We start from the raw sequence: 13,617 nt of genomic DNA on the forward strand, positions 1-13,617 counted from the left end.
ATACATGTAGTTGTGGTCATGCAGCTGGGCCCTGGGTGCCGACGTCTGGCGAGCGAGTGTGTTCCTCACAGGTCTCCAGGACCTATTTGAGGAGGTGGGCCCACATCATTTTCTGCTGCCTCAGGTCCAGGATCATTCAAGGGCTTTAAAGAAGAAACTACGCCACCTTGTCTTCATCATCCGGAATGCTCTCTCAATTGCACACCTGGCTTTTGAAACATGGGCATTAAAACGTCCCTCAATGGCGTCCCTCAGAGGTTCTTTAAATGGTGTAATAATGCATATGGGATGTTCAATGCAAGGATAACCACCATTATCTAGAATAAAATATCCTGCAGGTGGATAGAGAGCTTGTGTGTATACTGGGCTGTTTTTCAGTACTCGTGTGTCATGGACTGATCCTGGATACCCAGCAAAAGTGTCCAGAAAAAAATCCATTGCTGTCACATATGGCCTGTAAATGAACAGAATAAAAGAGCTTTCGATTGAAGTAACCCTGTGCGTCTGGCCCAACAGGCTTTTTTATTCTAACATGGCACCCATCAATGGCACCCACACACTTTTTGAAGAAATGGCTATGGGCCAGTCTGGCAAATCCTTCTCCAACTTTGTCTGAGTCCTGAGGTTTAGGAAATTGAATAGACTTGGTTCGTAGAGCTACAACTCTCAAGGCAATTGAATGGACGACCCGAAAGACACTGGTCTTTGGAATGGAGAACACACAAGACACAACACACAACACTATAAGAAGCCCCATGCCCAAGCCAACAGAGAAACACAAGTACCTCAATTACAGGATTCCAGCCATGCCTCTTTTTAATGCCAAGTAGTCTGACCAACATAGATATGGCATCTCGAGACAGTCTGAAGTCAGTCTTTGTGTCCATCATTTCTTCAAGTAAATGTGAAGTACTGGCACACTGGGGTTGACCTTTGCAATTTGCCTTTGATCCTGAAATTTGGAAGAATAAATATTGGGTTTAAATAATATGAAAAAATAACAATAACAACAGCATTTATCTAAAATATAAAGCTTTTTTAACATTATACACTAGGCTTACAGTTCAAAAGTTTGGGGTTAGTAAGATTATTTTTTGGGGAAAAAAATAAAGAAAGTAATTGCCTACTTTTATTCAGCAAGGATGCATTACATTAATCAAAAGTGACAGTTAATATAATGTTACAAAAGCTTTCTATGTACTTTCTAAAAGCTTTAAAACATTAATAATAATCAGAAATGTTTTTTGAGCATATTATTCCCTCAGGTAGATTACATGTTTTCTTGCGTGGCTGGATGTTAGACTCATGAACAATAATCACGTTGTTTGCATTCGCCAAAATTGATTAGCCGAAATCAAAACGTGGACAGTGAAAGGAAATTACCGTTAGTGCGAGACGAGTCCAGCTTGAAGCGGAAGCGACCAGACGGCAGAGGATGTTCGCAAATCAAACAATGATTTGTCTCAAAACAGTGATTAAAAAAAGCTGTGATTGGATGATGACAGGTGTCGGTGATCATTCTCAAGTGTCGTGGTCAGCACTGCTGCTGTTGCTGTTGTATCAGTCAGTGGTTTATCAGCTTGTCAAAAAACGGGACACGGGAGGTCACGCACGGGACAAATAAATTAGGCCCAAAATACGGGACGTCCCGCCTAATTCGGGACAGTTGGCAACCTTAGTGACAGTATCATCCTAAACCAGCAACCCTTCGCTCAACAGCACCATCTACAGGCCGATGAGTGTACAGTCACTAAATGTGCACATAAATGAATTTATTTTATACCCCCCCATGGATGAAATTCTACGAAACTTAGCATACCCCCAGAGGATGTCAAGTTAATCATACACATGAAATATGGTGCAGTTCTGAACATCTCAACTGAAGATAGGGGCGATTAAAGCAGAATAATATTGCATTTTCATTTTTTATGGGAGGGGTGCAAATCACAAATGAGTGATTATGGGCTAGGTCAGGGGTCGGCAACCCATAATGTTGAAAGAGCCATACTGGACCAAAAAAAAAAAAAAAAACATCTGTCTGGAGCCGCAAAAAATTAAAAGCCTTATATAAGCCTTATAATGAAGGCAAAACATGCTGCAAGTGTCTATATTAGCTTTAATAGCCCCCTAGTATCAAAATGATAAGTAGGCAACAAATACATAATGAGCATTCATGATTAAATGTTTATTTTCCCTGCAGAGCATCCTGGAGAGAATGGCGCACCACGTGACTACTCTGCTGTACGATCGTGGTTTAAGTTTAACTTCCATTATAATTTTAATGTATTATGTTTCGTTTTATTTATTCGTGTATTATTTTTACAACGTTGAAAAACTTTAACCCTTTCACACGTAAGTTTAAAATATTCTGACTGACCCCAATGTGTCACTTTATGGTTTCCATGGTGACGCGTCATTGCTTGTCACGTGACACACCGCAGCAACAACAGAGCTGAATGAATGATGATCTGCTTTTATGTCATTTTTCCTTTTGTATTCAAAATATTCACAAATTTGTTAGATATGGCATGAAATATCTGATATTCCGATTGTCAAATATATGCAAGTGGAAGTGTTTTGTTGTTTAAACACCTTTATAACGATCGCGTTAGTTGAGCTGTATGCGCGATGGGCGCCACCATCTTAGTTTGTGCCGCAGACGCAGTTCAGAGAATCGGATCTGTTGGATTTACAACACGTGAATTCATCCACTTCTCCCTAAATACATAAAAGAACTGGGAGAAGAATAGAGTAAACTTTAAAGTTACTTACACAATGTTTATCTGATATGAATAAAACGTGTCTAATTATAATGGAAAGGATTATTATTGCCTCTTCCTTTAACATCAGTGTGTATTTTACAAACTCTAAATGTATTGTTTTTTTAGTACGTATATGTCTGAAACCTAAAATAAACATTATGTGGTTGAAAACACTGAAAAGTTGTGCTATATGACAGCTCTGAGCGCGCCTGTCTCTGGCTCAGCGCCAGCCAACGCGCGAGAGCACATTTGAATTTAGGCTGTCCCTTTAAGACGAATGCGCAGACCTAATATAAATGACACGCATCCGTTTTCTTTCTGTTTAAAACACAAGACAAGAGGAAACTCGCCAAGATGGGCATTTTGCCTTCATTTTGTGTGCACGTGTCCGTTTAAGCTCAAAAGAAAGGGAAAGAGAACTGAATTCGGCTAAACTCACCTTCTTCATCTACTGACTGTGGATGGCATCAAGGTCTTGTCCTGAAGAATACAGGGCCAAACAATAGGGATTATATCCAGGGTGTCTACAGGTTTGACCAAGTTAAATTTAAGACTTTAAGACTTTTTAATACCATTTCCAAACAAAATTTAAGACTAAATTCAAAGTCACGCAAAAGTCAAGCACAAAACCATGAGGATATTTTAAATTATTATTTTATTTAACTGATTGTTCTTGAGAATATATTCAACAGAAAACACTATTCCAGAAGAAGAAATTAATTTCTATTTCATGACTGTCAAGGCACTCACACACTTTGAATCCAATGTAACAGTAACAATGTGAATGCACAAACACTTGAAATGTAAGGTCACTTATGCTGCTTGAAGCACTTGACAATACTCTCACTCACACGTACACACACACACACACACAAATACTTTCTCTCACAAACACACACACACAATATACTATATTCTTACTCACTGCACAGTACAACACAATACACTTACTTTCTCACTCACACACAATACAATACTCACTCACTCTCAGACACCCATTATACCATTTTTCTAAGTTCTGCTGTTTTATGCTCCAACTCGCTCTCAACCCCTTTCAGTTCTGACACTTTTTCTTTGAAACGCTTTCTAAGAATATTTGATTTCGTGATCAGCTGGGCCATGAGGGTCCCCGATTTCCCTTCTGCTTGCTCAGCGAGTTTGTCAGCATCTTTTTCAAGGCTGGTAGCCACTTCATTAAGGATCACCCTCTTCTTTTTTAGTTCCTCGAGGTGGTCCTCAGCAGCCTTTCTTTTTTGTTTCTGAGCCTTGCTCTCCTGTTTTTTCTTTTCATTTTCAAGGTGCAGACGGTACTGAGACCTGGCGGAGGCAGCAGCTCCCAGGAGCTCTTTTGTCAGGGGAACTTTAAGAACCCCTCCACAGACAGAGACATAATCACATATGATTCTCTGAGCCACCACTGCATCCTCCTGCATGTTGTCAGTCTCTACCTCCTTATTTACAGAGAAGCCCCTTTCCACTGTTGCTTGGCCATGGGAGAGTAGGAGTAGTTTCCTACATAAAGTCCAGAGCTCAGGATAGGATTTGCACAGGTGTCCGTGCAGGAAAACTTCAAGCCTGGTTTGCATTGGTTGGAAAGAAGAAAAGGATTCAGATTTTGCCTCCATGGTCAAAAATGTTTCAAACTGCTGGAGAATCACATCACCTGATAAAAAAAGGACAAACACATACACACACAAACATGATTATAACAATATTCAAGGTCAAGAAGAAAATACATAATCAGAAAAAGGCATCCCTATTGCAATGGGTGACTGAATGAACCTAATGTCTAGTCACATACAGTACAGATTTTAATCTAACTTTAGCCTGGTTAAGTTTAGTACCGGCAGAGACTCCTCCTGACAGCTGCCTGTCTTGCAGAAACTTCTGGACTAGGCGTTTCATTCTTTCCTTGGACACGTCAGGGTCAGAAAACATGTTTCTCGGGTCCAAGGATGCCATTTGCCTCACGACTGAGTACTTCAGTGGGCTCTTAATCTGCAGTTTTTGGATTATTTTAGTCATGCAGTCCATGCAGTCCTGTCTAAATTCCAACTGCCTGCGCTCATTTATGCTGCTGTTGGGACTACTCTGGATTTCCTAACAGGGGGAGTCGGAACAAAGACATTTCCTGATTAGACTACACTACCCAGGCCATCTCTTCATTACAGTCAGATACACATTCTGCCTCCATGCCTCTCTCTCTCCCCCATCTTGCACATGCATTATTTCTTTATTCTCAGATGATTTCTTTGATTATGTATGTGTATGATTATGTATTTGTTATAACGTCAGGTGACACATGCACTAAATGGGCAGTTTAGAAGCCAGTAAGTCAAAAGTTTTGATCTTCTCAAGAATAATAGCCAATTGCTTGATCATTGTAACAGGCCTTTCAGGTTGCATAACAAAAAATATTTTTGTGTGTAATATCAAGAGTTTATGTGACTGATCAATCAAAGAAATCAACAAGTCTATTCCAAAAATACTGGATAGTTGCCGCCCAAAATATCACACTACACAAACTTCTTTAATCTTAACACATACATTGATCCCTTAAAGTACACTCACACAGTATGGTCTTATTATTTACCTTAAGGACTGCTTCTGCCCCCAAGCCAATGTCCACATTCTTTAGCTGGACCCTTGCTGCCATGTCACTTGTGTCCAGTTTGACTAGCTGTAGTGGAGTGATGTGATGGAGGACCTCTGATTTGATGAACCTCTTCAGCAGGCTCTGAGAAGACATACAATGCAATCAGAATCAGGTTTTATTGCCAAGCATGTGTGAGAATACAATTTGTCTCTGGTTCTTAACTACTCTCTAATGACACAAAAAATACATCTAGACACATTTAGACCCACTGAAGGTGAATTCAAATAGAAACAATATACAATGTAATCTACGGCTGCTATTCATTACCTTGATGAGCACAGTCAAATCTTGACTGATGAATGGCAGCACAGGCTCATCTGTTTGGTAATTTGTCAGAAACGGGGTGAAGGTCCTGGAAAGTGCCATAAAGAAATGGAACTTGGCCATGATAAGAGGGTCGTTCCTCGCCACAGCAAGACAGTCAAAGGATGATGTTCTAGGATTTGGAAGCTTTTTCTGGGTAACTGCATCCACATACATTTCTATATGTGGCCATATTTCAATGGCTCTGTTCACCACTGGTAGATTTTCAATCCAGCGATGTCCACAGAATGGCAATGGAAAGACAGATGACTTTGTTAACGTGGTGAAGTCTTCTCTTCGGGCAGGGGTGTTGTGGAATACTGTATGCAGTGCTTGAAGCACCTTATCTAGCTGCCAGACACTGAATCCACCTTTAAATGCATTGTGAAGTGTATGCAGCCCACAGCTACCCACTACAATCAGTTGTGAACCACCAAATGCCTCTGCATGCTCCTGCTGGAGATGTTCAAAAAGCTTCCAATTCACATTTGGGCCATCCATGGAGACTGAAATCATGTTTCTCAGGTCAAGGTCCTGCACACACTCCTGGAAAATAGAAAAAAGGCATTAGGGACATGACAGTCTAGGTCACAAAAAAAATCTAGATGTGAAGAAGCATTTACACCACTAGGCAACTTGTGTGACAAGCCTACAGCCACCTTTAATTAGCGTGGGATAGCCTATACCAAGATGCCAGGAGGTAAACACAACCCTATTCTAAATAGGTTATGACATACATGTGATAGCTGGTCGATGAGCTTTTTGAAAAAAACCAAAACAAAACAAGATGCCTTCATCTCAAAATAAAGTTTAATATAATAACTATCAGGAGGAGCCCTATCATCATAAATGGTCCTCCTGACCGAACAAATCTGCTTAGCACAACACAGCAGTCCGACCACTGTTCTGCTGCTATGATGTTGGACAGGATAAGTATATATTAAAAAAGAAAAAGAAAAAAGAAAATCCACAACAAAACAAACCAACCAATTGAACCAATGGAACCTACTGAATTAAATGACTTACAATTGCCAATTGCTTTTCTAAAATGCTTATATACCTTTCATGGTTTCATTTAACCCTTTGATGCATAGTGTGCACTACAGTAGTGACCAATTTAAAGGTTTTCTAATATATGCATGGATGTGGTAGCCTGGTAATATGGATGTGGATGGTATCTTTTAGGGATGCTCATATTGACCGTTTAACCGTTAACCGAATGTAAAAATTTTGACCGATTAATACTATCAGTTAAACGGTTTAAAACGTTTTTTTTTATCTTCTTTTTTTTTTAGTTTGCTGCATGGTTTAAAAATAAAATACTTTATAGCTTATATATTTATTAACTCACGGAGTGCGTCGACACCTTTTTTACAGTCTATGGTCGACACGCGCAACCACACACGTCTCGAGACGTTACCTGTGTATTCTCGTCCGATGGGACATCCATCCCATCGGAGAGGGTGTTTTCTGCCGCGGGTCTAACTGTCAACAGGCTGCGCTCCAGACTGACCCCACATCACGTTGATGTTGCTTTTTTTAAATAAAAAAACGGGGGAAAAAAATGCCGTTTTTTTCGAAAGCTTTGTTCAAACGGATTCAGTGTTTTCTTTTTGTCATCTTAATTTGTTAATTATTTAAGTTTAAAAAATATATTTAGTGTAGGCCTATTTTGTTTTTTATTTGTATTATTTTATTCTGTTTTTCTCTCACTGTCAGAAATGCTGCAGGTGCGTGAAAATTTAAACTGAATCCAGGTTCTGTTGTTGATCTGTTCTGTATGCTGCTGTTTGCACTTTGCACGTTAAAATAAACCCTTTGATAAAAACTTTTTTTAAAGGGTCACAGATAGGCAACGCGTCCATTTTATTTGTATTTAATGCAATTGACCCTTCGCAAAGACCCGCCCCCCTTAGTTACTGTCGTTATGTCCGACAAGCTACGCTGCTCTCACGTAGGCTACACCATGTTCTCACGCAGTGAAAAATACGTCGCGGAGCAGAGAGGAGACTGACAACACGCTGACAGACTCAGGACAGACCAGGTTACTTTTCGGTTACTTCTGATATTAAACATATTAAACAAAGTCTCACCTTTCAAATTTGGTCATTTTTTAAAATAAATTTAAACGATACAATAGGCTACATACCATTTTGTGGCTCTCTTAAATGTGTCTGACAGATCGCTGTAGTAGAGCATCCGTTAAAGCTGCTCGTGAACCGATCATCTCTTCCTTCTATAGCATCAAATAAGTTATGAATGAACATAAGAAGGAATGTTGTTTTAAACCGCGGAAAGGGGTCAGTACATTCCGTTTTTCAAGTTCAAATCCTCCCATGTTAATCTGCTAGCTAACGTTATCTCTCCTGACTGCTTTGTCGGACAAAATGGCGGATTATGATTGGTGAGATCGGCTGTCAATTCAATATTATAATCTTATCAGTTAACGGTTAATAATCGATTAACGAGCGGCGGTTGTCGGTCGGGAAAATTAATCGAAATGAGCATCCCTAGTATCTTTGCAAAGTTCTCACTTCAATGGAAATCAGTGACTCATCAAATATTTTGCCACTCACTGGAGAGTAAATAAATATATTATAAAACTGTGTGTTTGTGTGTGTGTATTTTATATTTATATATATATATATATATATATATATATATATATATATATATATATATATACACAAACACACACATATACATACACATACACACACATTGTAATTATCATGTTTGCCTCAGCGATTAACAGGACGAGACAATTATACAGCTGTGTTTTTATAGAATATCTATATCATATAAATATGACACCATATTATTTTATGAATAGCTTTATATAAAAGATTTTTTTTTAAACTAAATAAAAAGTCGAATAAGTTTAAGATTAAGAAAAGCATCACTCAACATCTGTAGATGTTAAATGTTGTATGTGAAAAAACGTGGTGTTTAATAACTCATGCATCAGAGGGTTAAGGAAGCTACAACCGGAATCGTAGGCCTAATATTATTCATAACTAGCCGGGTTTGGCCAATACATATTTTCTATCCGAATAGTTAACAGACAATAAAGCACTTACTTTGAAATGATGTAGTAGGTCCTGAGCAGTCGCATGTCCCAAAAATTGTGAGCCGTAGAATCTCGACTGAACATGGTTGATTTTCCAGAACCGTACGTGTAGGTCGAGTTGCTTATTCTTCGTGGTATGGTTTAAGCTCTCGTCAAACATGACGACAAATGGCCCACTGGACTTGACTTCAGCTATAAGTTCTTTTTTAAAATACCGGGCCAGACCGAATGCTGCCACGTATCGGCTTTTATCTTTCCCACAAGAGAAAGACTGAGCAAGCACGGAGTCAGGAAACATTGCCTTAAAAATGTCATCGATTCCGTCATTTGACCTGTACGATTGATGGCTCGTCACAGTCCTCAGCACCCAAATTACTTCTGCCCTCAGTGTCGGAGTAGAGCCAAATGTTGTTCGGATGTCTGACGATGCCTGTGCTTGTTGAGCTGGCTGTGTCCTCGCACCCTCTTTTCCGTTAGCAGTGGCGGTACAAAAGTCATTTATTTGAGGCTGATGTTGGCGGGTTGTAGCAAAAGCTACGTGTTTCCCGCTCTGCATGTGAGACTCCAGCGCTTTGATCCCCATTGTACCCAACTTAAACCGTTTACAGCAAACCGCACAGTAAGCCTCGCTGTCATCTTTGGGCACCGCTTTCAGCCACCACGAGAAACTGGGATTTTCGAGCCATTTGTCGCTAAATTTACATTTACCCATATTTGCTTGCCTTGTCTCGAGACTACGCCGACTAAATCCAGATAATCCAGTAAAATCCACCACTGGGGTCAGGGTTGCCAGATCTGACTGACAGTTTCCAGCTCAAACACGACGTTAAACCCGCCCAAATCATGAAAAGCCCAATTTGGCGGAAACCCGCTAAATCTGGCAACACTGAGGCGTTGTCAAGCAAGCGCGTGCCTAGCAACATAACAGATTTAGAACCTGCGCAGGAGATTCTCCTCAAAACGAAAAACGTTTTCTTTTCAAAGTGTAAAAAAAACATTTTAATGATGGAAAAATTCTTTGTAAAATTAAGATGAAAATTTAAGACCCTTGGATTCAGATTTAAGACAAATTAAGACATTTTAAGGCCTTATTTTAGGAAAACGGAATTTAAGACTTTTTAAGACTTTTTAAGGACCCGCGGCCACCCTGATATCTCATCTGGTAACAAGAGCAAAGCCATAACTTTAACTCTAATGATATATTTACCCCCTGATATTGCATTGGGGATATCAATTCAAACATTTTTAAAGGCTAAGAGTATGAGCCACAGCTGCCCAAGATATCTGTGAAAAATAACTGCCTAAAGTTGTCGATCCCCTGAACCACATTCAGCATTTAAAAGTACAAAGAATTTCAGTATTGATCAATAAAAAAAAACCATACAAATACATAAATACCTTTGAGTTGGACAGTATGGTGTCAGTCTCATTGGCCAACATAAATCAAAACAGACCTAAAGAAATAAAATAAAATATACTAATGATCAGGATATCATGTTATTATAATAGTTAAATGAATTATAATTATATCTATGACCATTATAATACTGTATTAGTCGCCTATTTAGCTGATTATTTAGCCTACAGGCTTCTCAAGGACAATCTCACTGACAAAACCTGGGGGTTAATGATTTTAAAATGTGAGACTTATTTCAAAAGCATAAATCTTACAGACCCCAAACCTTTGAACAGTAGTGCACTGTATGTTTGAGGTGGTTTTGCTTACTAGTCATATGGTTCATAGCCGTGGCGATTTTCTTGGACAGGGGGTGCAGCAGGCCATCAGCATGATGATCTAGGAACATAACAAGCTATTTGTCACAGAGCCAACACTATTACATGGGATTGGTTTAATAAAAGGAACCAAGCTAGAACAGAGATGAAATGCAGAAAAGATAAATATATATAAACCTTAAGATAATATATTGTGAAATAAATGCATATGGAATTATTATCATGATTAAACAATAACTCACCCCTTGTTGTAGAGGATTTTTTCTCTCTCTCGCTATAATGAAATCACATTTTAGCAATATTGGTAAGTGATGTCACTGATTAAGTTAACAATGCAGTGCATTCTTTTAGGTTAAATAAATTAGCTTACTCAGGGCTCCAGACTAACTTTTTTTATTAGGAGCGCTGTAGCCCCTGACTTAAAATTTTAGGAGCGCAAGCAGAAAATTTAGGGGCACACCTTAAATGACCTTGCAATGCAATTATTCATATTTTCCCCCCACATAACTGTATTACTGACAAATGCTTTGATAATAAATAGATTTAACGTACAGAAATTACAATGTGCAGTTTTATTTTAAGTCTGCAGGGCTTCAGACTAACATTTGAGGGCAGAAGCACTAAGTTCTACAGAAAGTATTTGGTAGCACTGTGGGATGATAAAGCATTGAGCTTAATTTGAGGTGTATACACTCAAAAAAATAACTCTTTGAATGAACGTAAAAAAATCATGGAAATGATTTCCACACGATTAACTTGCTTTATTTCAGCATTATGCAATTATGTTATTCCTATTTAATGTACTTACGTTGGGTCAATTTAATTTATTAAGGTTGATTCAACTTATTTACTATGGTTGGACACAGCTTAATTTAATATTGTCAGCCCAACTAATTTACTTAATTTGCATCCAACTTATGTGGTTGTTATTTTCATTCATCCATCAATATTTCATTTATTTTAGTGACACATAATTAATTTGACAGACTACAGCTAGCTATTTGCTAGCAGTAGCACATATTAGCATCTTAAATGCTAAGATTTACATGCTCCTTCAATCAAAGCAATTAAAAGTAACCAAATCAGTCCACAGCCAAACAAAATGCTCCACACTTCTCCACAATGGTAACCCACTGTAATTTAAATGGTTCTAATAATTCCAATGTAATTGAACATTAAACACAATTACACACTATCAAGTCTTCCCCTTTTCTCATTTTCTCAAAAAAACATAAAATAACACTTAATTTTAACATTTATTCTCTCTTAATTCAACCATATGCAAAGCATGCTGGGAACTAACAAGCACTGCTCAGTTTCAGTTAATGCAACACAAATCATTCATGTAATCCAACACAAACGGATTAAGTAAGATTCAATTTTACATATTAAGCAGATTGAACACAATCAAATTAAGTTAGGGCAAAATGGCAGTTGGCGTCGCACTATACTGCCACCCTCTGGATGTAAGAAATTTTTACTTAACATAAATGGTTTGTGTTTAGACAACACGTTAGGATTTTGTACTGTTAAGTTGAGACATAATTACGTGGACCTTAATAGAAAAAAACATTTCAAGTCAACAAACACAATTATTATAAGTAAACTAAATATAAATATATTATGTAAAGTGCACAACCTTCCTAGTTCATTTTTTTGAGGGTAGATAAAGTTAACTTTAATTATTACCATTCATAATGTCTTAATATTAATTCAAAAGCAAAATGAGTGACAAAATAGCTATTAGGGAGTGAAAATAGCCAATAAGCGTCCTCTATGTTTACTATGGTAATTTAATCTTTTTTTTTTTTTTTTTTTTTTTTTTTGAGATTTCCTACTTCTTGAAACTTTTAGTTTTATAAATAGGGACAATCTTTAAAGGATGAACAAAAAATGATTTGGTCAACACATTAAAAATAACATTTAAATATGATATTATAGTTTTCAAGTGCTGGAAAAAGATATGTGTAGGCTACTGTTATAACCATAGTTACACTTAGTGTTACTACATTAAATCCATGGTGAATGTTGCTGATCTGTGGACCTAAAGCCTTCTATAACTTGTTCGTTCATGGCACGATGTTTCTCCTGGTTTCCACGTCAGTGCTGTTTGATCTGTTATAGTTTATAACAGAGAATTCTGCGTCGAATATGAATGTTTCTCACTGGATCTCGCAGCAATGTTATTAATTCTGTCGCGAACTCAATGGATTTCTTCACTGGATCTGAACGATGTAAAGGTGTTGTGATCGAGATCCGCCCGCGACTGGCGAGAGAAGCTCTGCGCTGTCTATTATTGGTTCGAACTATTAAACGGTCTGTGAAACAAAAATGAGTAGCGCAGTTTTTTCCGCTTTCATTTTGTTTTCATTTATTAACATGTCACTCTATGCTTGAGGCTGAGATTGTGTCTAACTAGCGTATTGTGTTTAAACTGCGAAGTGCCTGCACTGTCTGCAAACTTCGTGTTCCCCGCAGTTCTGGGGAAGGGACTGCAACATTCGCAGTTCATTAAGTTCGTCTCATTACAGTACCTCAACCAGTTGAATTCTCTCAGCCAGTCTTCCTGAAAATGGTGGGTTCGGGACTTTATCACCTCACAAACCTCTGACTCTGAATCATCATCCGACTGTGTCTGTGACATTGATATTTGTCTCCGTTGTCTGTTTCCTTCCAACAGACGTTTACGCGCGGTCGCGCGCTCGATTATCTCTAGGACCCTCCCCCTCCCTCCACACATTAGCCAGTTACAGTGGCCATTCCCTATTCTTCTCACACTCGTCATCATTGGCCTGCTACACATTCCGGATTCATTGACGCGCCCCTTCCACGTTTAACGTAAAAAAATTACTGGTCGCACATGTGCGACTGGATGTAAAATTCAGTCGCACACTCTCAAATTTTGGTCGCAAAATGCGACCATTTGGTCGCAGTCTGGAGCCCTGTTACTTCCAATCACCCATTGACAAATTACCAGCAAAACTATAAAAAACTGTTATCTACACTAAATATGTGTTTAAAAACCCAAACTTTCATAAATAAGACCTTAACTTAACGTAACTTAGGCCTAACGTTCTCTTCTGAAACCGGTT

General features: G+C 38.4%; 1 protein-coding gene across 1 annotated transcript; it reads right to left on the bottom strand.

Annotated features, from left to right (window-relative positions):
* Positions 1 to 3,292: 3,292 nt before the first annotated feature.
* LOC311088147 (uncharacterized protein) lies at positions 3,293 to 9,921 on the bottom strand. Its single transcript, XM_084121837.1, has 5 exons — positions 8,802 to 9,921; positions 5,686 to 6,267; positions 5,356 to 5,499; positions 4,607 to 4,862; positions 3,293 to 4,425 (listed from the first exon to the last, which is right to left on the bottom strand). Exons 1-5 carry the CDS (start codon positions 9,501 to 9,503, stop codon positions 3,761 to 3,763), a joined length of 2,349 nt encoding a protein of 782 aa, XP_083977963.1. The 5' UTR covers positions 9,504 to 9,921; the 3' UTR covers positions 3,293 to 3,760.
* Between the last annotated feature and the right edge of the window lie 3,696 nt (positions 9,922 to 13,617).

Source organism: Abramis brama (genome assembly GCF_963993115.1).
Source record: "Abramis brama genome assembly, chromosome: 8".
NCBI classification, from domain to species: Eukaryota; Metazoa; Chordata; class Actinopteri; order Cypriniformes; family Leuciscidae; genus Abramis; species Abramis brama.